The sequence below is a fragment of the Ammospiza nelsoni genome, chromosome 7 (genome assembly GCF_027579445.1).
Source record: "Ammospiza nelsoni isolate bAmmNel1 chromosome 7, bAmmNel1.pri, whole genome shotgun sequence".
In the NCBI taxonomy this organism is placed as follows: domain Eukaryota; kingdom Metazoa; phylum Chordata; class Aves; order Passeriformes; family Passerellidae; genus Ammospiza; species Ammospiza nelsoni.
Genome location: NC_080639.1, coordinates 29,912,200 through 29,939,617, shown reverse-complemented (window position 1 = coordinate 29,939,617; position 27,418 = coordinate 29,912,200). Strand labels below are relative to the sequence as shown.

Genomic DNA, 27,418 nt, shown 5'->3' with positions numbered 1-27,418 from the left:
AAAACAGGGGTATTAAGTTTATCACACACATAGAAAAACAACAAACTGGGTACCCCTCTTGCCTTCTTTTTCAAATTATGCACAGTGAAATGGTGAATCAGAAATCCAGCACTGCCTAAAAGAGAAATCTGGAACTGAAAATTGGGAAATTTCAGCCCTTTCAAAAAATTTTGAAGTGCTCTTCATTCATGAGCTGTTTAGACATGTAGATAATCTTCAGCGGTTAAAAAAATCATCCTCTGAAACTGTCAGTGTTAGAAAGGATGCCCAGAATTCAGAGAAACTCACTACATGACAAAAAATAAAAATAAAGAAAAGTTAGGGGAGTCCAGGGGAGATTAAGGGATCACAACAATCAATTATCCCAGATAACTGAGGGAAGGATGAAAACAATGGCTTTAAATTGAATTTCAGAACCTCAGTCATACCCTCCAAATGCAGGAGAAAATTGGATCCATTTCTGTTCTCTCAACCACTGTCAAATGCTACCATTGCATCCAACTCTCCATACTTTGGTGCCATCTGTAAAAGAGAGATGCTAATAATTCCCCACATCTCACAGCTGTTCTGTGAATTAACTCGCCAGGGCTCCGTGGTGTTTCCATCCTGCTGATGGGCACTCACAGGACACTCACAGCATCACCTCTTTGCTTTGTCAACTTATTAATTACTGCAGTATTCTCCAGGTCTTGCAACCGAGTATCTTTGAATTGCTGAAATAAATAAACAATTGAGAGCCAATAACCTTTCCCTGACTACAAATCAGCCATCTGTCACATTCCTGGGTATGACAAAACTTTTAATCAATATATAATTTTCACCCAGTTTTAATGAGTGTTCCTGTATCACTACCTTCTCCTGATTGCAGTTCTGGCTCCTGTTGGGCTGGTATTAAACTTTCTGCAATGGGAGGCAATGCCAGCCCAAAGCCTCTCTCTTTCAGCTGTACCTGATAAGCCTGCACACATAAAGTGCATATTTATATTACATATTCCAGTCACTTTCCTAAATGGGAGACAGCAACAGTTTAATAACCATAGCAGACCCTAAAAATTGAAAAACCAGTCTTGATAATTTTTGCAGAAATATTTCAGGGACTAACCAATGAAGTTTTCACTGAGTTTATTTCAGACTAAACGAACTTCTCTCATGCTGTCTGGGCTGTATCTCCTTCTGTCAGGATCTGAGGGCCACATTTAAAAATACTTAAAAGGGAAACATCCAAGGAATAGTTAACTGTTGAGAGAGGGGGATTTGTGATGGTTCTCTTCCTTCTGGGTCAGGAACAAGAGCTGGGAAGAAAAAGACTATTGCCTAATGCAGCACTTTAGTATTTAAAAACCTGGTTTTCTTCCAAAAGAAAAATGGGGCCCTAGTGGCTTGGCAGGCTGCTCCTGAGCCACAGATCCCGTGGTGCCAGGATCCTCGGCCCCACAGCGGTTTGCATGCCCTGGCACCACATCCCTCCCACGAGGGCACTGCCAACCTCACGGTGCCTGGCAGAGCTGGCAGGCTGCACAACTGGGACTCTGGGAAAGGTCCAGCTTCTCTCACAGTTTCAGTAATGGCAAACCATGTAAGCAAAATATGCAGTTCCTTTCAAAGCAGGAAATCCAGTGAAATAATTTTTTCTTATCAGCTTTAATGTAAATCTTGCAGTTCAGGATGGTGTGGGGTAAAGTGAGATCTCATGATTTCGAGATGAGGTTTGGGACCACATGTGGTCTCCTTGCAGCTTGTGCAAGAATAGCCTTTGCAGCCCAGTCTGGGTCACACTCTGCTTCAAAGAAAGCATGACTGGAGATTAAAGAATTTGAAAAAAAACAGAACTGGGTTTTATTGGTAAGAAGAAAAAACAAAAACAACAACCAAAAAAACCCCAACCAAACCCAACAGAAACAATCCACAAAAAAACATTAAAAGGCCATAGTCAACAAAGAACAACCACCAAATAAATATCATTTCCATATTTCCATATCATCACTTTGTAGGAATGTGATTTAAAATTTAAATTCTAGCTTCCCTTCTGTAGCCTCCCAGTCCAGCACGGAGCAGCAGGGAGAGAAAGCACTGCAGAGCAAGAACAAACTTTTTCAGCCCTGGCACTCTGGAGGATGAGCAACACTGCAGACCTGATGAGAGGGACAGAGCAGCAGCCCCTTGTTTCATACACAGAAAATGGCCTCTTGTAACATTCTGCTTTATTTTTTGGTCCTCAATTCATTTGAAAAGCAGTGTGTGACTTGGTATGAAGACAAAATTAGAGACAGGAGCAATTAGTCAGCCCAAGAAAACTGTCACAGGCTGTTTTGTAGGGGCACAACTGTGAATAAAGTGCAGGGGATGGAACAGGATGAAGGGCAGAGTAGATGTAGGAGCACAAAACGCGAAGAGCTCAAACATTTCAGCTGCCTTCCCAACAGCAGCCACACTGTTTGGGAGGATCCATGGCTGGTGTTGACCCTGGATGGAGCAGAGCCACACTGAGCTGTCCCTTTCCTGGCAAAAGCTGCAGAGCTGAGGGGCTGTGGCTCACAGCACCAACCCAGGCCATGTGTGACTGAGCTCAGGCCACGTGTGACTGAGCTCAGGCCACATGCACCAGGAGCAGGCAACAGGGAGGCCACATAAAACCCCCCACTTCACACACAGACACAGAGCCCAGATGGCACTGGGGAGAGGCAGAGGGAAGCCTCTCTGTGTGTGCACACTTTATAATTTGGGGAAAACTTGCAGATAGCAGGGCACAGAGCTTTGCTACGTCAGCAGACAGATGTGAATTTAAGCAAGCCTCAATATTGCTGCTACACTAGTGCTTTTAATGTCTGCTAGAAAAGCAATGAAAGAAAGGATCAGAGACTAGAGAAAAGGGGAATTTTTGGTGGTTAGAGCAGACCTGCTTTTCAGTAAACCACTGAATCTCTGTTCCTCTCTGCTGCAGAATCACCTAAGCTTCCCAAAGGCAATGGTAAAGCTCTCCTTGACTTTACTGAAAGGAGAATTACTGAAAATAGCTAACTAGAGGTGTCAGGAACCTGAATTCTAACTAACATTTTAAAAACCTACAAATGTTGCTTCTGGCTTCTTTAAAGTGTGAAAACTTCTTACACCACTGACAATTTACTGTTTGTGAATTCACCACCACCCCAAAAAGAGCAAAGTGGGGGGAAAAAAGGGGTCTGAGACACATCATGCCAGAGCTGCATTTAGCATTCTAAGTTCCTACTTACACTGTTTAGAGAAAACATATTTTTTCTTCTCAGATTTTCTCTGCTCTGAGACATTAAGTGAACTGCTCTATCACAGCACCTGATCACCAAAATAAACAATAAAAGCAACCATGGACAGCAAGTCACAGAAAAAATGACCTTTTGTTGCTGCCACAACCTTATTTGGTATGGAAGCTCCAACAAACCATTTTTAATGAATCAGAAGTATTTCTGTCTCTTGGCTTGTTCAGAACAGACAAAACAACCTCGTCGTTTGTGCTGCATGAGCACCACCACAGACTGCTCTTGCAGCCTCCACCATGGGTGTAAGGATGCTCCAGGTAAACACCAGTATGAGCAGAGCTGTAACTCAGAGACTCTGAAAGCTACAGCCAACACCTTGGATACAGTCTTGACCAAGTGCTCAAAAGAGCTGTGTAATTGCTCTTTTCCAAAATGCACTCTCAATTCATATCCAAGTGCAAAATGTATTTATATGTCTAATATTAGGGGCTGCAGTTGGAACTTTTAGCATAAGCATCCCCCAAAGCTCTCCTATCAAAACTCATTTTCACAATGATGGAGAAGACAAGACCTTTTTGTGTTGCTTACAAATTGCATATTTGATACATCTAACAACTGAGCTGCTTTGGGTACCCAATAGGGCTGGTGGGGATTTTTGCTTGCTTGTTTGTAGTTTTGTTTAATGAACTAGTGATACTTGGAATATTAGTTACTAAAGGCTCAGCAATACTGTGATTTTTTTTTTTCAGCATTTGTACATTTCACCAGCTTAGTGAACGAGGCAACAAGGTTTCATAGTTTACTTAGAGGTGTTCAGATGTTAACAACTCCAGCTGGTCTAAAGGATAAAACATAGATAACCATAAGTTACAGACACCAGGTAAAGCACATGTTAACTTTCAGAAAACTAAGAACAAGATACTTTACCCAAGGCACAATATAAGCTGATGCTGGATTGAACCAAAGGCACCAGAAGACATTCAACACATTTTCGCATTAGGTTTTAAACAAAAGAGCTTGATAAATAGAGGTAAAAAGGAAGAAAAACCATCTCAAGCTTATTTTCCCAATACCAATATTTCTTTGTGAAGTACCAAAACTATACAAATAATGAAAAGAAGCAAGTATTGCAGTCATTCAATTTCTGATTTCTCTGTGGGCAAAGCAATTAAGAAATCCATTCACTAAAAAATGGAGTGAATGTCAAGATTTTCTAAGCAATAATGAAGGTTATATTTTTTCCTTTTTTGGACATCTATCTTGGACCAAGACAATGAGTTTCTTTTTCAGATGACTATCAGAAAAGCAGTATTATTTCATATTTGTACACAGAGCAGCTTAGTTGTTGGGATACTGAGAGATATATAAGGGAAAAAAAACCCCAAACATCTGGCAGCAGTTCTCCAAAATGAAGTTCAGTGTTTCAAAAGACAGCTCACAGCAATACATGGTGCCAACCTGGCAACCTGGTAAATGCAGGACCTGCACTAAAGCCAAGGTGCTCCAATTGCCCTTGTAAGTCATGCCCAGGGTAGACCTAAGCTGTATCTATTGCCAGCTCTTCTAAGCAATCCCAAAGGAATCACCCCAGCCTGAAGGATACACATTTTCTGGTGCTTTAAGTCACAACCAGGTCAATGTTCTCTCTATGGTCATGGCCATGTGACAAGTCACAACTGGGCTCAGAGCAAATAAACCCAGTTTTCCTAGATTCATGTATTTTTCTAAAGAACTGGACAATAAATTAGACAGAAGTGTGACCAGGATGTAGGAATAAAAAAAAAAAAAAAAGACATTTGCCAAGAAGTCTCTAGAAACTGATTTTCCACTAAGGAAGTAGTAAGTATTTGGAATCACCTGCAAAATTTTTAAAACAAATCCACTGGAACATCCAAGTGTCACAGGGATTACATTTTTCAAAGGAAATACAGTAAGTGAGGGAGGAAATTACATAATGAATGAATTTTTTCCTTTTAATTCTTCACATTTTACTTCAGAGACAGAAATACACTCATATATACAGGAAAATATCCTTTTCCTCTTAGACATCCTAAATCACATTCAGTGGACAGGTTATGGGCATGCAGACCTACTGTGAAGGCACAGAGAATGAAACCCCCTGACCTTTATTTCACTACTTGGCTTGCTTAAGGCAACAGTTTCTGACACAAATAGTCACCTATGTGGTCTCAAAACATAAATACTAACAAAAAAAAAAAAAAAAAAAAAAAACCAAAAAAACAAAACCAAACACTACAAAATACATATGGACTAGCCCCAGTTCCTAGACTCCTTTTCAAGAACTACCAGCAGGGGCTGGAAAATTTAAGAAGCTGGTAATAACTATTCAAAATCTTGGCTTAAAACCTAGTTTCCAGGTTTTTCCCTAATTGCTTCATTTTCATGTGGTGTAGCACATCTTCCCATGTGAGCAGCCGTGTGCAACAACCTCTCAGGGGGCCCAGGTTTGAGTGGCCTCCTGCATCAGGATCAGACTGCTCTGAGGAGTTACCCAAGGGAGGGTTTTGACAGCTGCTGGAGGGAAGACAACAATTCACACATGACAACATTTTCAATAAAATTGTGATAACCCATTGCAGGTGAGCACCGCTCACATTGTCACAAGTGACGGTTGGGACTCTATCCCCAGAATGCTGGAGCTTGTGCTTGTCCCTTGTCCCTGCCTTATACCTTGTCCTCTTCCTCTGAATCACTTAGCTGAGATGATTTTTTAAATCATCTCTAATCAGTAGAGAAATTCCACATTTACACCAATAGGAAAATTAGGCTCCCTTTACTATTAAATATCCCTTATTTCCACTCAAGTTTTGCACTCTGTGACAAAATAAAATAAATAAAAAACAGCTTTATCTCACCTAAAGTGCTATGAGACATGACAGCAAATCTGTCAGTCTCATAACCCAACACCACATGTATCTGTCTTTCCTTGCCATAAATTTCTGCTCGAGCAGCAGGACTATGACAGCTGTACCATGCACTGGCATATTCACAACACTAAACCTCTCCAGAGTAGCTTGATGAAGGGATGAAAGCTCCATACCCCTTAGTGAAACAAAGCCAGCCTGGGAGATAAATCCCCAAGAGCCTTGGTGGCTAACAGCCCTCTGCACAGTTTGGCGGATAAATACTGCACGAGAGCAGAGTTTGCAAACTGCAGCCTCTGCTGTCCTTCTGGAACTGTGATACTGTTTGACTTCCAAATAGCATGAAAATTTACTGCAGCTACAATGCAAATTGCTGCTTTCCCACACATACACTATATATTCACACCATATTCTGCAATATTTGTCAACAGAAACAGGGAATTTTCTTTTATTCCAAGACTTATCCTTGAAGCAAATGGAAGCAAGAGGGTATTTGCAATCTTGAACCCTAAAGATTTATTGATTTCCAAGCATCCTACACAGGACAGCAGTCCTGGGACCATTTTGACCCACCAGACTCCCAAAATAATTTTTTTTTACAATTGTAAAATTATGAGGGGAACTGTGTTGTGTTAGTGAGAATCTTGCCTTTCCTACTTCTCATATACCCTCCTCGCATACTGGAATCACACAGCAGTAGTTGATGCAAATATCTTAAGGTCTTTTGCAGTGTTTGAATAATTCCATATACACTGGTGGCAGACGTCCCTGAAACCCCTTTCCTTCCATACTCTTAGATCTCTAGTCTTGGCCCATGCTATTCCGAGTATCAATTGACTTTTCCTGCTTAAATTGCTACACCAAACCCAGGATCTCTAAATTGCCCTTGTCTTTTAAAACATTTATTCTTACTAACAATGTAACCTAGGGCTTGTAAATTTAATAACCTGCTGAGCTGGCCCTACTGTAAATGCCCATATTAGAGACAGGAATATCAAGTAGGACAAACAGGAGGTGCATTGCAGCAAGGAGCCTGTCTGCCCCATCCCACAGAGAAGCGAAAAAAGAGTGATCTGGACCATCTTTGTGACAAGAAAGAGATTTGAGCTCCTGAAATCCTAAAATCATAGAGTTATTTAAGTTGAGAAAGAGCCCGAAGATTGAGCTCAATAATTAACCCAGCACTGCCAAGGCCACCACAAAACCATGTTCCCCAAGTGCCAAATCCACACATCTTAAACACTTCTAAGGATAACTCCACAACTTCCCTGGGTGGCCTGTCCCAGTGCTTGACAACCCTTTCATTGACAAAATTTTCCCTAATATCCAATCTAAACATCCCCTTCCTTCCTTCTTGTACTATCACTTGTTACTCAGGAGAAGAGACTGATCCCCATGTTGCTTGAACCTCCCTCTATGAAGCTGTAGAGAATTAGGGTTGTTCTTGTGAAAAGGTAGGGAGGGGTGGGGGGATTGATTGTTTCAGCTTTGTTAACTGTTTTCCAAACTATCAACAGAAACACTCAAAGATTTAAAATTCATTGAGACCTATTGGATATAAAGCTTTCTACAAAATACTGGCAATCTATATATTTGACATATGTGGTTCATGGGTAAAAATAAATCACCCTTATGGATAACTTTCCACAAGGAATCATGTCCACACAGTGAAACATTGCTTCTGATGGTTAACATGAGCTTCAGATGCCCGTTTATAAAGTGTAAAGTCAAGTGAATCCATCATGTAAGGTATAACTCAACCAGCACATCCCCAAGGGAACCACATACAGCTGCCCTGGTTGTGTCCACACTGGTCATCATGAGTTGGCTTAGGAGACAAAAGAACAAGAGGGGCACAGATCTCTCTGTCTGCACTCCACTTTCAGGAGTGTCCCCACAAGCTGCCTGGTGAAAGTCCTGCAAGAAGCTCACCAACATCCCGTTGTGTGCCACTCCTGCCCCCAAACACACACCTCTGAAAACACCAGGCATACCCATGCAATCCAAGACAAGGACCTCATCTGCCCCTGGCACCAAGTCTGTATGTTCACTGAAATATCACATGGCTCTGTTTTACTGGTTGGTGCTCCCATAAAACAAGGACATTCTCATCTCCAGGTAAAACTCCTCCTGGCCAGAAGCATGACAGGTGCTTCAGAGAAACATAGACATAACCCTGGCCCTGCCAGAGCTCAGAAACAAAAATAAGACAAATCTGTATTAAAGTGAATCATTATTCAGTGAGTGGAGACATTAACATGCAGACAAGACAGAAAGAGAGGGAAGAGGCCACTCCATCAGAACACCCATCAATCACCATGGCACGAACACAGCTGACAGCTCCATTAACTCTGGCACATGCAGCTCACGGGCTTGCCTGCTTGTTTGTTTGTTAAGAAGTTACTGGACCTCATTTTGAACAAAAGCATTTAAACATGGTAGTTTATTGGGGATGCAAACAATGGGTTTTTAGGAGGTGCTTAAGGAAATAGCTGAAGGAGCAGGGCTAAACAAGCTTTCAGCAAAATTTTCTTTTCACTATGAAACATGTCTTTGAGTCAGAAAATTAATCGAAGTGCCCCATGCTCCTTAAGATAATGCAACGTTTTTGTTGGAAAATCTACAGTACTTACTGGCTAATAATTTCTATTTTAATATTCTAGGTAGTTTTCAAACAAAATTTTTCAGTTACTAGTGTTTTTGTCCCAATAGATCAAATTATCTGATTTTTTTTTTTTTCAAAAAAGCTGAAAAGATTTCTCCTCAAATCCTCAACAAACATTTCTTTTGTTACCACCAAAATTTTCAGGATGAGATTATGTGGAGACCATTGCACTGAGAGGCAGAGATGGCATGGAAAAAGCATGGGAAATGGTAAGTGAAACAGCCTGCATACCATGAAATTGGACTGAAATTCTACAAATAAAAGACAGTTGTTGCAGAAGAGTAGTGTTTAAGGCTGAAGGTAGCCAATTCCAGCTCAAGCCATGAGCTCACAGGGTCCTAGCCTCCAGGCAGGTATATGATTTGAAGGAGACCAGACAGCGCTATAAATGCCAAGTATTCACAGAAAACACTACAAAATCATAGCAAAAGCATCTGGGATGCAGCTTTTCCTGTGTTTTTGTGTCAGTCAAGCTCATTTCCAGATGTACAGATAAACCATTCATGCAAAGAGGTTTCCAAAATGCTGGAGACAGCCTGTAGGCTGCGTGTAGATTTGTTTCTGCACATAGCACTGCAAACAGGAGACTGGAGAGCTGGGAGCACATGCTCATAACACAGGAGAAATTGCAGATTTGCCAGATGCAACCACCTGAGGTCGGACTGTTTTGGGACAGCTCAGCCCCACTGGTATGCAAGTACTGCTGTAGATTTTGTACCCACCCCCTGAAGAGATTGCCCAGCACAGGAGCTGACCCTCTGGGTTGGACTCATGGCTGTTGCCTCATGCTAGAGCCCTGTGGGAGTGTGTGCATGAGGAAGTGTGCTTCCAGCGTGAATCAATTCATTTCTCCCATGTGAATGCTGCCTATTGACAGCACCACAGAATAAGCTGAGATGGGATAGATCCATAAGGATCATCAAGGCCATCCCCCAGCCCTGCACAGCACCATCCCCAAGAGTCACACCATGTGCCTGAGAATATTGTCCAAACACCTCAAACAGCTTCCCCTCGAGGCCCCAAAATGACTGAGTTTAAAAGACTAAAACAAGCTAATGGGCTGAGATGAAAGATGTTGTGTTTATTCTTTGAAGGACAAGCATACAATGCTTTCAATGACCCAGAAAAACATTCTGCAACATCTAGGCCTGTTTGTTGTGAGTAAATGTCACAGGAGGTGAAAAAAGGAGAGGTCAAGTCTTCGCCTCAGACAGCTGGAGGAAGCACTGCATTGTGCTGTGAATGCATTTGGAAATAATCGCCGACAAGGGAAAGTCTTTTCTTTCTGGTTATCCTGAGCCTGAGGGCTACAGGACATGAAGCTGTCAGTCATCACCAACACACCTGCAACATGCACCAGATGGGACTACTGAAGTCACTCACATGGGCCTTGGTGTTTGGGGAGCCTCCCATCCAATGGCCCAGCCATCTCTCTTCACCACCATGCACCACACACCTCACTGCACCAGGGTTCCCTGTTTGCTTATATGGATGCTCAACTCCCCTGAAGGAGTCTACACACAAAACCAGGAGTCTCCTATTGTTGCCTCCACCAGAAACTGAAAGAGAACAAGTCACATGATGGCAAAAACACAATGTCCTGGTGAGGAGCTGGACCACAGCATCCAGTGTGTGTGCTATGGGAACAAGGGGACTGTATCTCCTGGGGAGGGAAGACAGGGTGAGAAAATTATTTTTCATAGCTGAAGGTATCTGAAATATCTAAAGCCAAGTAATAGAGTGGTGGCTTGTTGTGCAGACAGGTCATAGCACGTGGACATGACCTGCATAACCACTGCCAAAAGATTCCCCAAGAGGAAAGAAAGAGCATCCATACTTTCAGCAGGCCTAACTCTACTCTCAAATGCACTGATGTTAAACCAAAGTAATTGAGTCTGAGCCCAGCAGAAATCAATGGGATCACTGTCAAGTCCAATGTCAAACACACACACACTTATAAACTTGCCCAAGAGATTTTCATACTATCCTCTGTGAACTAAAATCTCAAATGTTTTCATTCAGTTTCTGCAGAAAGTCTTGCTGTATCTGCCTTTTATCAGCATGCTTAGAATGCTGTGAAAACCCACAGAGCATCTCTTGTGTCAAGATTACATGTGTGTCACTCATGTGCATAAATATCTGAAAATTACTGATTTATACAGAAAATACTGCCTGGGTAGCAGCTTCCTTACAGCCCAGGAAAGCAAGCACCTGGGGAAGCAAGTTTAGCAGAACCTTCAAGTTGCTCTAAACTGCCTATAGGGAAAACCTAGCCATTACCAGGCTCTTTGGTAGGAACATACATCTACAATAGATGGCATCAGGCAGCAAACTGGCCATCAGAGGCTAAAACTAGGAAACACCAGCTGCATTTCTCTCCTTTAACCTATTTCATGATTTCCTACAAACAAGACTATTGCACAGGACAAAAGTCAGGGCAGCTTCCTGAGCTCTCACAGAGCAGTGTTGCTTGGCCTGTGGTCCCAGTCAGGGTTCAGCTGCAGCAGAGCTGGGTTCTTCCCCTCCAATCTGTCACTATATCTGCACACAGTCACTCCCTAACCCGGTTGTGTCAAAATGATCCAGGTTGGCTTTCTATTTAAAAGCATGGAGGGTTTTCTTTAACCCAGATCATTTTGACTGATTTAGGTTAGAGAAGGACTATGTTCGCAGCTATGTTGCACACACCAACCCCCAGAAGTGGGGACAGTGCCCAGGCACTTTAAGCCTGGCTTGGGTTCAATGTCTTTGAACCCAGTTCAGCTGCAAGCCAAGTAGCACATCTGGCCACAGCTGTAGATGCTGCAGTTCAGGAGAAAAAATGGCAAATGAGGCTACATTCAGTGTCCCAGATAAACTATGGAGTGTAAAAAGTTAGCATATGATTCACAGGAAACTCAGAAACTCAGCTTCAGATTCCATTATCACAATTTAACCTCCCCTCCTTTGCCCACTGCCCCCAAATTCTGGTACTAAGGGTCCTCATCTTTCAACTAAATTCTTCATTTTTGGATAAACTTGTTAATACTGCAGAGCCACACACCAAGACAGGCATCCCACAGTAACTCAATCACCTCTCAGACTAGAGCTATGTGGTTATTTCTTTCAGCCACTCAACTCCAGAAAAGTGAATTTTAAAATGGAACCACACTAGAAGAGCTGAGAAGTTTCTCTCCCACAAGAAAAACTCTGTGTGTTTTCTGTATGGTAGCAAGGCAGTTCAGATCTTTCTCTTCCTCTGTGCTGGCTGTGGTTACACACACCAGAGCCCTTGTCTGGCTTCCCAGGCATGGGCAGAATGCATAAAGGATTCATATGCAAACATAATCTGCAATCAAGAGTGGGAGACAAACAGTTTTGCACCCTTCTTTTGCTCACCCACAAGAGGCACCAGATTTGTGACCACGATCACATTTGAGCCAATGTCAAACATAGCAAGACTCCAAGAATCTGTTACCCAAGTTTCTCACCTATGCAATCCCATATCATCTTCCAGCAATCTCTGCTACCAGCCTGACTTGAGAGTCAGATCATGTCCTGCTGCTGGCTAACATAGCTCTAAAATGGGAAAATTACATTTTCTTGTTTCACATAAGTTTGGTTAAACTGAAAATTTCTGGCTTTGTAAAGTACACGAAGATGAAAGATGTTCCTTAGGTGCAAAATACTAAATGTTTGTCTTCAGTTAAGAACACAAGGTCTAGTAATCCAAAATATATTTGGGGATATTCTGAAGGATTAGACTCTTCAGAATCATTTAAAAAAAAAGGAGAAAAACTGGTTGCACATATGCTTCATCATAAAAGTATTTATCTGACCTACAGCCAAAACCATTTTATCTCTGTAAGCAATCCTTAAACACTGCAGAATGCATTCACTGCTTTCATTACCAAATTACTTTTTAAGAGTTCAGCAGGTAATTGAAGTTCCAAATGTCTTAAAATGGTTTGGCAATGCTGAGATTTCCTAGTGGACTTGCTATCCAAGAACTTTAGAGGGAAAAAAATCAGCTGGATACTAAATATATACCCTAAAGTAAGATGGATTCAAATTACACTAAGACGCAGGCTTTTAAAGTGGGAGAATGTTTTATATGAAGAGTAAAGCTCTGCTCAGAGGAGGTTCCATGATGTTGAAGCTTCAAACTCATATTCAAAAAGTCCTGTGAATTTTTCAAAGACACTATATTGGCCTAAATCTTTTCCTACTGAACTCCAGGGTTGTTAATTTTTGACAGAAAACTAATTAGGACAGTGCTGTCCCATATACTTTGTACTATTTAGCTGTTAAAAACAGAGGGCTCTCAAACCTTTTTCCTAGATAAAAACCATTTCATTACTTTTCCAATTCACTCAGCAGAAACAGTGAAAGGAATGGGCCTAAATCTGTTGCCCACACTGAAGTCCTGTGCACTCCCCCAAGGCTGCAGTGCTCGGTGGCAGGGGCAGGAGGGCCACGAGCAGCACGAATCCTGCAGGCTGGGCAGGCAGCCCCCAGCTCCAGAGGTCTAATGAGTACTCTGGCCCCAGCTACATCAATAGCTTTTGGCAAACCATTTTCTGCCTCAGTTCCTCACATTTATGGAGTGGAGATGATGACAGTGTTCTGTGTTTGTAACTTCTATATACACTGCTTTAAGTGTTATTATTTTACAGAGCTTTTTGTTCACAGCCAATTACCCAACTCTCAGAGGGAAACTGAGGCACAAAGCAACACTAATTGCCTAGTGTCATCCAGCAGGCCAGACCAGAAGTAGGGTCTTCATCTACAGAATTTTACATTATCCTCTAAACTTATCTGCAACCTTGGTGCTACACAGCAAAAATAAACTTGCTGTTTGTCCAGCACTGTCAGATGGCACAATACTCTCTTACTTCTGCTAACACTGCTGTTTAGCTGGCTTGTTGTTGCTCTTGTTCCTGCAGAGAAACATAATATTAGATTTGTAAAATCACACTGTATGTGAAGACACTGTGATGGTAAATGCAGGATTACTGTCTCACTGCAGGCTCCAGCAGCAGGGAAAGCCGGGGATGATGTGGGCTGCTCACGGTCTAACACAAGAAGCTTTAATGATGACAAGAGGAACACAGAACAAGAACACCAAGAGCTTTACTTTTCACAGCAGCAATCTTTTCTCTTAGGATTACTCTAAGGCAAAAAAAAAAAAAAAAAAAAAATCCTTGTTCTGCAATGGATCTGTTTTCACAGCAAGGGGATAACTGATATTTAAGATGAACGTGAATAACTGAGGAACCTTCTGGTCTGGGATAGATCAGAAGAAGTGAGATGAATAAAATTAGAAGTCTGGATTTCCCTCTCCAGATTACGGCTCCCATCCAAAAAGGTGCAACTGTTTCACCTTACAGGGATGCTGCACTCCTTACCACTTTATGCTCACTTATTGCCTTACTGCTGAGGCATTTCTATTGCAAATGCAATAGAATTCTTGTAAATGGAACTTGGGGATACTCACAGCTTTAGGGTGAACGTTTCTGGCTGCACCTAGATGCACTGATACCAGGTAAGTAAACCTTTAGAAGTATCAATTGAGCTGTCTGTCAGATAAAGCATGACAGACTTTTCCTTGGGGAGCCTCAGGAAAGTTACAGATGCAGAAGCTCAAGAGCTCTTGTCAGAAGAGCTTGCAACTTGGCTGCTGCATCCTAATTTAACCCTATAAGAACATGACACACAAAACAGCAGGGGAGAGCTGAGATATTGGAAAATCAATTCCAGTCAGCACCAGAAAAAGCACCCATTGATTTGGGATGCTGGAGACAATCAGTGCCTGCCTTTCCCCTTCTTTCCATAGCAAGTTTTCTCTCACAAGCCTCTTCTCAACCAACATAACTAGGGAAGCTCTGCCTGACCAACACATGGTGCTTAACCATTTATTGAGCTCTTCAATAACAATAATATGACAGTAAAATTACATTTTCCAGCTCCTCTCGTGCTGCAGAGCGCAGCACACTTTGAGATCTGAAACAATGAGCTGTGACGTGCTGGAGCCACATGTAGCTGGACAGGAAGAGCTGAAGATCCAAGGAGGTTTCCTTTAGGCACAGAGGCAGGGCTGTGACGCAGGGGAAGCCCGTGTGTTCCCGGACAGCTCTGGTAGCAGCCGGGAAGGAGGGGGTGCCTGGACACGGTGTCTGCATGTGCTGTTCCTGACACAGCTGCCAGACACTGTGTTTATTTTACCTTGACTCAAGCAAGGGACATTGGGCAAAGACGAGCAGAGGTGCTAAAAATATGATCTTGACACTGAAGCCCTATGGAAGAGTCACTCATACAAATCACAAATCTCAAAATGAAATGCAGCAATTCATGCAGTCAAATTCAGCAACTATTCATGCACACCAACACTGCAAAGTATAACCAGAGTAGAAATGTGGAAAAGAAAGGGAAGAATATAGCTATCTCAAGAGGAATTTGGACAAGACACAGAAATGCAGCCTTCCTTTCCAGAAATTGCTCAGAATTGCCTTATTTGCACCAACAGCTTCAAAACTGTCAATCTCGAGCCTTAACTTCAGAAAGAGTGCACTTCTAATATCTAAGTGCCACTTAGGGGCTCAAATGGATGGGTGCCAACAACAGAGCCATTAGCACCTACTCATCCATGGAGGCTTTCTGTCTTAAAATCCCATTTGTCAGCAGAGTCTCAGCAGGACTTCGGTAGGATAAAAACCTCCATGACAAGTTCTAAACTTACAAATCAACATATTCATTCACTTATCCATGTGTAAAAGTGTGTCACTTAGCTTTCTTGAGCATCAATACCTAATCCAAGGCCATCCATCACAGCTTTCCATTTGTTCCCGGACTGAGAATCAACTCAAGTTACTTGAGCACAATTGAAATATTGTGTAGAATTATACAACAGAAATACTGACACAGTTTCAAGAGACTGAATACAAGGTTTATATTCAGTCCTACATGCTGAATGCCTCCTACAAGGAAGTACAAGCACAGGCTGGTGCCCGCCAAAATCCCACTGTAAAGCTCCTGTGCCACTGATATTAAGAGGAGCTTTGCAAGGACCTGTGCAGACAAGGCATCAGGGACTGATGCTGCAAGAGCCCCTGGCTTTCTGGATCAAAGTTGTTCAAATTTCATTGACTGTAGTTGAGATGTCTGGATGTTTGGTGTTTTAAGGTACAGGTACTATACAGGTACTGTACAGGTACTATCTGTATCAAAATCAAGGATCTTCTGTAAACTCTTGCATAAAATCTTCGGTCATAGAGGATTTTGAAATAATGTTTTAAAGAGAGTCAAAATAGGCATAATAATGTTTCATAGAAGATGACAGACCCAACCCCCGACTTGCCGGTGCTTCAAGGGAAAGAGGACAGCCAAGAAACTGCAAGGTAACAAGCTTTATTTTCCTCAGCAAAAGATCTGCAACTTTCCACTACTGGCAGACAGGAAAAGTAGGACTGAGAATGGAGAGAATAATTTGGTACTGCCCAACACAGCAAGCAAATAGGATTGCAGTGGCAGGATAGCACACATGGACACTCCTGTGGGTTCAGGCTGCAACAACATAACATGTGGGTGCCCAACACCAGTTCAGATCAGGTCATAAAATCCAATTCATCAAAATAACCTTTTAAAAGTAGATTGCTACAGTTGGTTTCCTCTGGAATCTAACTGCTTCAGATTCCTGCCTGAGCCACTGTTTGCAAGGTGTCCTCACATCAAAAGGAAAAGTAATGTCTAGGGAGGTTTAAATGCAGTTCCTGGAACACTTCTCAGCGAAGTATTTTTACAAACTCCCATTACCACATGGATCAGTTTCAATTGATTTAAGCTCATCCAATCAACAGGGTTTCCCCTCCAGTTTTAGCATCAGAGGTGTTCTAAACCAAGACACTCTTAAAAACTTTCTCCTGTCTCAAATAGTTCAAGACAGTCTCGTTAGGGATTTGACAAATAAACTGAAGCAGCAGACAGATTACAGACTAGCAGGAATATGTAAGAGATAGCTGACCTATTTAACAGTCCAGCACACTTTGGAGCAGGACTGAGTTGAATGGAGCAAGCTGTTAACAGGAGATTCACACACCTTAGATCTAAGTCCTTCAAGCTCACAAGATCATTACTATTTACCCGGTAGGCCTGAGTTTCTACTTCGGACTAAATTTATCTGAATGCTTCAGACTGACTCAATTAGCATCACTCCTGAACTCTCTGCCTCGGCACAGAAAAGCAGAGCAGGAAAGTTAAATTGCTGCAAACAGAGTGGCAGTCAGATCCTAGGAGGTCGGCTCTCCATGACATGTTTCTGTGAACAAGAGGCATTACACATGAAGCAGAACACGCAAGGATTTTGGCTCTGTGTCTTCACTTCATATTGAAACACCTTCTCTTCACAGCTTCAAAGCAAGGCAGGCATCTGGTGCACCACTATTAAAAGACTGCAGTGTGATAATAACAGTCTTCAGCGGTGAGGGACACCTAGAAGAGAAAACCTTGCTACTTTTTCTGTGCTTTGTCATCATTCTTATGGCTGCCTGACCCAGTCTGAGCATGGAACATGCACAGGCTTTGCCTGTTCCTTCCTTTCACTGTGTACGCAGGCAATCTTGCTGTTTTATTCTCTAGTGTGTCAGAAAATCTACCTTTGGCTTTCTATATCCCAAAAGCTACAACTCCAATCAAACCTCTTATTGTCTCATTCCTGTGATTTCCTCTGGCTTCTGACCTTCCCCACACTGACAACATCTGCTTCCCTTCCACGGAGGATGCAGGCTGTGATCCCTTTCTCAGCCAAGTGCCCTCCAGTTCTGAAGGGCTCTGTTAGGTAACTTTATGGCATTCTTCCATGCTTTCCCTACAGTTTTCTCATTTCTTCCTTATCTTTCTGCTTGTACCTTATTCACATCCATTTCATCTGCTCAGCACCCAGTGCATGACTCTGTAACTCCTCAGACTTATCCTTCAGACATGTTTAAAAACAAAAGCAAAGCATGAATCTTTGGTTAAATGAAATTGCAGTCTATTTGACAGCTTTTGTCATAAGCACTCAATGGCAAGGATTGTCTTTTTGTTCAGTGTTCATGCAGGATCTGCTTCAGAAGGAACTGATCCGTGGCTGAGACAGCAATACAAATAATAAACCCTGGTAGAGAACCATCACATTATGGCAATATTGTAGGTCCTACAGGAGGACAACCCAACTGGAAGTTTTATTGCATTCACTCACAGTCTTTTGAATATTCTCAAGCACCTACAGCTTCAAAAGCTGTGCAGACTGACAGGTACAGCACTTAAATGGCCTGCTAAAAACCAAAGGCAACTCACTGAAAGTTTTCATCTGGAGTCTCCACTAAACTTGTCCCATGGGAAAAGACAGTAGTAAACAGTTGAAAAGAAACACAGTCCAGATATTTCCACAGCAAGTAAATCTGCTTCCACAGAGAACTGCATATTTCTTGCTAGCTATTATTTTTAACTTCTCACAGATTTATTTTTACTACAATTTAAATGTATCTGTTATATGCCATAACATTATTATTATTGGAGACACTAAAATAGCAAAGTATTCTAGGCACTTGATACCGTTTTACAGAACAGGGAATTACAGCCAGCAGTGACTTGACTGCTGCTCACTGCAGCAGCCACCAAACACTCGTGACCTCCCCTTTCAGCCTTACTGCCTTTAGCTCCTCTGTGGAGTTATTCCCAAAGTTGTTGAACTGGTTGGGGAGAAGGAGGGGGCAGCAAGAGGAACAAAAGAACTAAAATTAATCTAATTATTAGGATGTACTTCAGATTTCTGCTGCCAGGCTGTGGACACAGCTTTGGGCTCACAGCCCACAGCCTGAAGCCGCTGAAACCATCAGCTATGCCTACACATCTCATACCAAAAACTACCTGGGATACTTCAGAATCAGAAAACAGTTTGGATTGAAAGGGCCCTTTAAAGGTCATCTAGTCCAACACCTCTGCCACAAGCAGGGACATCTTCCACTGCCTCAAGTTACTCAGTCCCATCTAGGCTTACAGGGAGGGAGCATCCGCTACTTCTCTGGGCAAACAATTTGAGAGTTTTATCATCCTCATAAAAAAATTCTTCCTTATCTCTACTCTAAACTTACTCTCTTTCGCTTTAAAAATGATGCTTCCTGTCTTATTGCAACTGATCCTTTTCTGAGCCTTCTCCAGCTCTCTCAGCCTTTCCTCATAGGACAGGTGTCCAACTCTTTGGAATCAAATCGGAACCAAGGCTTTAGTTCTGATTTTCACTAAACTCATTTAAATAAGCAAAAGTTTGCAAGGGTCTCAGGCTTTGCCTTTATAGTGCATACTCTAATAAGATCAGGAAAATATATTTAAATAAATAAGTTCCATCTTTGATAACCAGCTTAGCTTTTCAGTGCTCCAGCACTGAGGAACATCTCTTCTTATTAAGTCAAGCTATGGTAGATCACAACTTTCCACTCCCAACACACACAGCTGGTAAAGCTCTTTGTGTTCAGCTTGGATGCTGTTTGGCACAACAGTCTGACATTGACTTACAAGACAAATGAAAAATATGCACTGCTAATTTTCCTAAGTGCCGTGCCAGTGCCTTTGGGGGCCATGCATTCACCTACCTTCCCATACAGTAACAGGATTTGCTCCCAGCTAATAAAGCAGGCTGCACATCAGCCGAGGAAATACTTTAGTTAGGATGTCCTCCTTCTTCATTACTGAATGATATATTCATGGCAAAGCACTAAAGTTGATGACATCTCTAAAATACATTTTTCCCGTAGTGTGGGGGATACAAGCCGCTAATCTGTGCAGATCTCCTTTTTCTCCCCCATTGCCCCCGTGGTTTATCATGTCCAATTAGCCATCTGCCATGCCCGCACTGCCACACAAAGGAAGCCCCCTCTCCTGCGCCGCAGCCCATCAGCGGGGCCATTGTCCCTGCTGACAAACAAGAATCAGACACTATTGTTTCCAGCCGACGATGCTGCTCCCAAAGTAGGCTGCCAGTTGCCACTAAAGCAGCGGGAGCACCAGGGTCCGCTCCAGGAGCCAGGAACCATGCCAGCAGCACCGGTATTACCGGGGAACCTGCACAAAGCACCTTTTGAGATATATACATATATATATAGAGAGAGATAGATATTTTCTGATTTCAGGTACAAACCAACCCGGGCCAACTACTGCCCTTTTGTTGCACTGGAGCGTGCCTGACCTGCTGCCTTTTCAGCTTCACCAAGCAGTCACCTGGCAAAGAAAGGGTCACAATCCCCAGAAGAGAGCAACATCTTAGAGTCAAATCTTTTCTTGTTATGTTTTTATTATTATTATTATTATTATTATTATTATAATTTTAAAGATAAGGCATATCTTCTACCACTTCAGCACAGCTAATGCCACACACCAAAGCTACCCTCCCCCCACCCAAAAAAAAAGTATTTTAAAAACCTGAAACCTCCACCGTGTCTACATGGGTACTAATTATGTAACAAGGTTAATTTAATTTCTCTCACAAACAACATACATTCACCCTTCTTCTCAAGGCCGCTTCACTAAAAGAAATGACCAGAGCAGCTGGTCTGCCAGTCACCAAGATGTTAAATTGAAGATCATTTCCTCTTATTATTCTCAGCAAAGCATGATGTGACCTTACACTAAAAACTACAGTCTGCCTAATTATGGTAGTTTTGTTCCATCAGTGAAACTGAAATGCTGGTTCATATAATTAGGGTTATTAAAAATGGAATTTCATTTTTAGTTTTAAAGGTAATTTGTTGCCTTGAAGTTAAAATGTAACAAATTAGACCTATGTACCTGAATGTTTTCACTTTGTGCAATTTGAAAGAAACAAAAAACACTCCTAGATTTTAGTAAGAAAGCTACACATTGATAAGAGACAAAGAACCCCAATAAACCACAATTTATTCCAGGCATTTGTTAATGTAGATGACCAAACAAAATGAATATTTATATTTAAAAGCAGAAACAGAATTATCTTCTGTATCTAAGCCCTTGATTAAGAAACAGAAATTACTTAAACTTCAACAAATGTTTTAAATTATATTTAACACTTTAGCAGTGAACATACATAGTTTCAAAATATCACTTTGAATGTTCTCTGAATAGTTCAAAATGAAATTAAAACCAGCTGAAACTAATGTGAATCCACGGTAATCACATAGGTTAATGACTTTCACAATGACTTACAAACAGAGGAAAGTCTTTGCCCTGGATTCAAACACGGGGATCATTCTGAATCAAATATGAAATACAACATGAAAACTTAGATATTTTGCTGAAATGTTACTCCATTCCTAGCACAAAATGCTCTAAATCCCATTTCAACACACTGCAGGCCACATATCACACAGGTGACTGACTTAAACCTAGATTTACAATTGCCATTGCAGTGCCTGGGCCAAGTTCTGTTTTCAGTTACATCTGTGAAAACTCCCAAGCAATTCCTCTGAAGTTCTCTGGATCTGTACAGCAGTAACACAATCCATTCTAGAAGCAAGTGGGAAAGAAATAATTCCAAATATTATGACTTCTCTTTTTTACAGTTCTTTACACTTTAAGGCTCTCCATTCAGACAATCATATTTGACTTCTCTTTTCATATCCAGCTCTCTTTTGTAAAACATATATTGGAATATTCCTTGTTATTCTTGCCAGATTCTCTAGGCAAAATTCCCCAAGTGGCAAAGTCCCTTCAGTTAAACACAGGGTGTGTGAGCCATGCAAGGCTGTAAAACAGGAGTTGTTTATCCAAAGAAATATTAAAAGCAGAACACCAGTCCAAATCAAACAAAAGCACAAATACCTCTAAGTTGTTTCATGACTTTAAGTTCCAGCTGTAAAAGGCACAGCACTATGGGTTTATAAGGCCTAATACTCCCTAAGTATTTTCTTTGATGTTACTATGAAGTACTTAAAATACCACTGGGTACTGTATGGTACATGTCACTGTGGAGCAATAAAGCTGCTCTACATCCATAATCAGCCTTTCCAGAGACCATAAGGTCACAGCAGCTGAAACAACAGAATACTTCATTCCCAACCTTCAAGAGGCCCAGAGCACCTGTGCAGCCAGAGGACTCCCTAAAAGACTCTTAATGTGGGGGTGTGCCTGGAAATTACAGCAAAGAAAACCCACCAAACTCATCAAAGCCACTCCCATTTTTCAAACCTCATGTTTCCCCAGCAGGTTATTATTATGAGACTTGATAAAATCCAGTATGGGAGGCACGTGGTAGGAAAGAGTGATAGTTACATTTGCCTGGCCAGCTTGGATGGTCACTTGTATCCAAGCCACTCATCATTCTAACACTCACATGGCCATCTAAGTCCACATGTAAAAGGGTCTACACAAGCACAAGGAGGGCTCCTCTTTTGTGTGACTACAGGATTATATTTTTCTTCTTTCACAGTTTCAACCCAAAAACACAGTGTAGGCAACTCTGGAAGTAATCATGTTCAACATTAATTGAATTAATATCAAATATAATAAATATCTTCCTACTGGCCTACACCACAATGCAATCTCATCCAGAATAAACACATTGTAAATAGCTATCAGACATCATCCCTATTGCCCTGTACATACCTCTGTGTGAGAAGGAAGCAAGCAGTATGGGAAAGAAATGCTCCTCTGAACATAAATCATTCATTTAAATTGCTACCTTCCAGCATCAGACAAAAAGAAGTCTTTCTTCTTTGACACAAGACCCCACAATCCAGCAGTTTCTGCCCCATTTCTTGGCAGCATCTGCATGGCAAGAGAGGGAAGAGAACAGTCATTCCCACCAAGACCTCTTGAGTCACCTGTGTCCTTTCCCACGTCTACATGAAAATTCCTGAAATAGCAGATCTGTCTGAGTTTGAGGGGGAGGAGATGGGACAAACACAGGGCAGAGCCACACAGCCTTCCCCATGCACTGGGGAGGTTTGGGGGGACCTGGGTTCCCGTCTGTAGTAAAACAGCAACTCCTCCCCTAATCAATCACATGAAAAAATAGAAACCACCTACATTAGATAATAAAGAAAGAAAACAACAAAACTCATATTCCTGACAGGGTCAGAGGTCAAAGCCTCCAGAACATAGTACAGATTTTGATTAAAAGCAATGCCTCAAAGAACACAAGAGCTTTCCAAATGGTAGGACAGACCTGACAGTCTTCTCTGCAACGGAGCCTTCTTTTACAGCACACATTACCAGACCAGGCCTTATGAATTAGAAAGTCTCAAGGTAAGGAAGCCAGGCATCACACAAACACCTCACCCCAGTGACAACTCAATGGAATAATTTACCTGCACTACAAGGAGACACTTGAGTCCATCAACCTCAAGGAGCACTTCTCTGCTGACATCATTTCAAGCACATCTTTTGATCAAACAGCCTGGCCAATGCCAATCATTTTAAAGTTATTTAACAGCAGAACTGCCAGTCACTTGTGCACAAATGAACAACACTAGAAGTATAGCTGGCTGAAAAGCAGAGAGCAAACAGAATAATTCATTGTATCCAAAGGAGATGGAATAACGTCAATTTTCACCTCACTCACAGCAAGTATCAATGACAAAGTTGGCATCTTCATATCAGATATAATCAATGTTATACTTAAGTGGCAGAAAAATAAATTAGAAAATAAAACAGTACCTGCTAGCACATGAGAAATATTGATGACTACTTCTGTTGGTAATTGGTGGTTTACTAAATTGTTCTGTCACTGACCTCTATAAATATTTCAGATTTGGTCACCCCTGTATCCAAAACACACCGCAGAAATTACTGCACCTTAAGCAGGAAGTTAAAGTTTTCTCTGTGTCTGTATTCAAGGGATATCTCTTATTTGTAGGCTTTAAAAGTGACTTCGTTTATGTTTGAAACTGTAAGTATTTAGATTCTGTTCCACACAATAAAAAAATTTCAGTACACATTTAATACAGACTATTAACAATTCCAGAGAACCTGGTCATATTTTACCTGTCAAAAAAAAACCAAAAAAAAACAAAAACAAAAACAAAAAACAAAACAAAAAAAAACCAAAAACTAAAAAAACCCAAAACAAAACAAAACAAAAAAAACCACCAAAGCAGCAGACTTAAGAAACTTGGTAAAGCATACCTAGCCATAGATTTGGGTTTTTACTCAAACAGAAGTGATGGACATCATGCAGAAATTGCTGCTACAATTCAGCAGATGGTGTTATCCTAAAAATCAGAGCTGGAGATGGCAATAGTAATTTCTGCCCTTCATGTCTCTCTGCCTGCTAATTTTTATCCCAATTACATGGGATTGATTCTCTAAAAAGACTGTTCCTGAATTTCTTACTGCAAATATCAGATGGTGAAAATTAGAATAGTCCCCTTCCTGCCTGACTCCAGGGAGGTTTTACTGACTGACTACACAGTTGTTAAATCCACCCTTTTCTTAAAAGTTATTCCTAGTTTTCATCAGTGTAAGCACCAGAACAGACCTTCCTTTATTACTTCATGTTAATTTCTTCAGTTTCCCTTCAGGTACAGCTCAGAAACCTGCTATCTCAGGTGTCCCCGCTGATAAGGGACGGGGACCTCGCGTGTTTGGGGGCTGCTGCGGGAGCTGCTCTGTGAGCGGCGCCACTGCCAGCATCAGCCTCCTCTGCCGGTAGCAGGGAGCAGCCGATCGATCCTCCCGGCTCAGTGCAAAGCCCAGCTCGTTGCTAAAAGCCTCGGAGAGACCTTTAGTTGTTTTGACACTTTTTTTTTAATAAATGATGAGTTCATGCTTTTCCATGTGGTAATTGTGTATTTGGGAAGAGTTTAGGCTGTTTAGTATAAGCTTGGGTTATCAGGGCAGCTAATCTCTAAACCATATACACTCATTTGTTATTTGATGTGAGCATCTAAGACAATGGTTGTGCTTTACAAATCCAGAACACAAATCAGGACAAGGTGTAGAAACAAAAAAATCTAGTATCAAGGGATAACAAATGCTAAGTCAACGCAGGTCTCTGTAGCTATTACACATCAGACCCCATCTGACAGCCCTTGCTCAGACAGGATGGCTATTGTCAGCCTGAGAGGTGTGGGAGTCACTTGTATCCTGGCTATGATTGTTCTCCCAAGCCCCACATCAGCTGTTCTCTCCAGCATCCATTGAACCCAACTTCACACAGCACAACAGCAGTGCACAAACCCACACATAAAGGGGCCCCAAACAACTCAGAGAACCAACACTGTCATTTCACAAAAGTCATACCTGTGCTCATGCCTTCCCCATTTTTCAGGGAGGTTGCCAGCACAGAGCCAAAATTAATTACTAATAGTCTGGGGTTTTTTTCCCCACAGCATCATTTTGGACACAAGATGCTACATAATGGCGCAGAAGCAAGATCTCCTTGTTGAAGCTTAAGGTGAAGCAGACAACCATCAAGGATGGCCTATGCACACATGGTTCAGTGCAAGGATAGGACCTGGGCATCTCTCCCAAGCCCAGGTTCCAGTCTTTTTGTTTCCTCAAGAAGCAGAAGTGTTAGGAGACTCTCTGAAATCTCTGGGCTAAATGTATAATGCAGGTTACAAGTGTGTTCACAGATCTCCAGGTGACATTTAAGGTGAAGGAGGCAGCTTGGGAGAAATGTCTCGCCACATGGCTCCCTGTGCTTTCCCCTCATTTAGGAATACTTTTTTATATAAGCTAGACAGATTTGACTCTCTCCAAATTCATTTCTGGTAACGTGCTTACGTTGAGAACGCAGTGTCACAGAGAAATGATTCAGCTTTGGCTGAAGGAGGAGAGAGAGTGAAAAGGCAGGGAGGAACCTTAATTAACACATTCCTTTTAAAACGAAAATTGGTGGGTTTTTTTTCTTTTCTTTTTCCTAACAAATATGTCATTGTTGAGACTTTGGAAATTATCTTGCAACCAGGTAGGCTATCAACAGGCAAATATCCTACGGCTTAATGATTTGTGGATCATAAGATACACACAGCCAGACCTTATTATACTTATCCTCTAGATCAAAGGGTTTTCACATAAATGGGGTGCAGTCTACCATAGCAGGGAGCTGCTGCAGGCCTTCAGGATTTTACTTCTTTAAAGTTTTGGTGATTACATAATCGCTTTTTTGTAACTGGAGCTCAAAGCATTGTGTGTAGCTAATGAGCAGGTAGAAGAAGGAAAACAGCTGAAAAGCAGTCTTGACAAACAGCTGTGGCAGTGTCAGTCCTAGCCCAAAAGGGTCAATCCCCTTATGAAACAAGTACTTAATCCTTTACAATTTTTAATTAAAAATCTACCAAGACTATAAAACTTTCTTAAGATTTTGATGGGGAAGGGAGCAAGGGAGAAGAGGGGGGTGTGTCATGCAGACCACAAGTTGCTTCAGATGAGATGCTCATCCTGTGCAAATCCATGTTTCAGAGCTGGGGGCCCCCACACAAACACCACCTCACAAACGAGTGCTGCAGCGGGGACCCCAGCACGTACCTATTGCCCCCAAAATTTAATTAACTACTGCTTCATTAGCAAAGGCTCCCTGCGCTCTGTTGTAGTCCAGCTACACTTTGGCTGCACTTCAGCATCCTCTGAATCGGGAGAGTGAAGCACAGGGCTCTCACCCAGCCCTGAGGCACTTAGCGAGCCGTCTCCGCGCGGGCAGCATCCCCGGCCGGCTGCGGGCGAGCGCTGCCCAGGGCGCCTCTGCGCTCCCTCACTGCCCACCCGAGGGCGGCAGGGGTAGCGCCCGGCGCTTCGCCCGGCTGGAGCGGGGCAGGCAGCCAGCTCCGCTTCCAAATAGCAGCCGGTACCCGGGTGGCCGCCGCCGCCCGGGGCGGGGGCCCGGCGGGGCCCAGCCGGCGCCGCTTCCCGCGGGGGTGACAACGTGACAGCTCTCTCCGAGCATCCCCGCGGGGCTTTTGTGCCTGCTTCGGGCGGGGGCCTGGCCGGTCCTCTCCCGAGGCGGTGGGAGCGCAGCCCTGCGGTAGCATCCTCCTAGGGGCGGGAGGGGCGACGGGGCCACGGGCGCACCGAGGGGCTGCGGCGGACAAAGCGAGCAGGCAGGCGGGGACCCCCTCCATCCCCTCTTCTCCCTTCCCCGCGGCTCCGCTACCGGCGGTGCCCGCGCCGCAGCCGCCAGCCCCGCATCCCGCGGCGGAGGCAGGGCCCGGCGCTGCCCTGGCCCCTTCCCCGCGGCTCCCCTACCTGTTCGGAAGAAAGCATCCACCTCGGAGTCAGGGACAGCGCCTTCCTCCGCCGCCCCTTCGGCGGGATTCATGGCTGGGGGAGAGGCGGCGGCGAGCCCGGCGGCTGGTAATATCCAGTGAGTTAGGGAGGAGGAGAGCCGAGAGAGAGAGAAAAAAAGAGGGAGGGAGAAGAGGAGGGAGGGAGGGATGGAGGCGCGTTCAGCTGCGAGCCCAAGCGAGCGCCGTTCGGATCATCCCTTCCGCGGTGCCTGCGGGGCGGCTGCCCCGGGGCTGGGCTGCGCTGGGCGGTGCGGCCGGGGCGGGGTGCCGGTGCCGAGCCCCGCCGCCGTCGGCCCCCTCCCCTCCACCCGCTATTGTTCCGACCTGCTCCGCTCCGCTCCCCCCGCCGCCGCCGCTGCCCCTCGCCGCGCTGACAGCCCGGCCCGGCCCCCGGCGGCCGCCCCCGCCGCTTCCCTGCCGGCA

At 43.1% G+C, this 27,418-nt stretch overlaps 1 protein-coding gene across 2 annotated transcripts in view; it reads right to left on the bottom strand.

Moving 5' to 3' along the window:
* The window catches only part of KALRN (kalirin RhoGEF kinase), a 466,317-nt gene extending 439,131 nt beyond the window's left edge, over positions 1 to 27,186 (bottom strand). For both annotated transcript variants that reach the window (XM_059476128.1, XM_059476127.1), the window contains exon 1: positions 26,955 to 27,186. In XM_059476128.1, coding sequence (XP_059332111.1) covers positions 26,955 to 27,027 — 73 coding nt within the window. In that variant the 5' untranslated portion in view covers positions 27,028 to 27,186. The remainder of the gene's footprint in view (positions 1 to 26,954) is intronic.
* Positions 27,187 to 27,418: the final 232 nt, after the last annotated feature.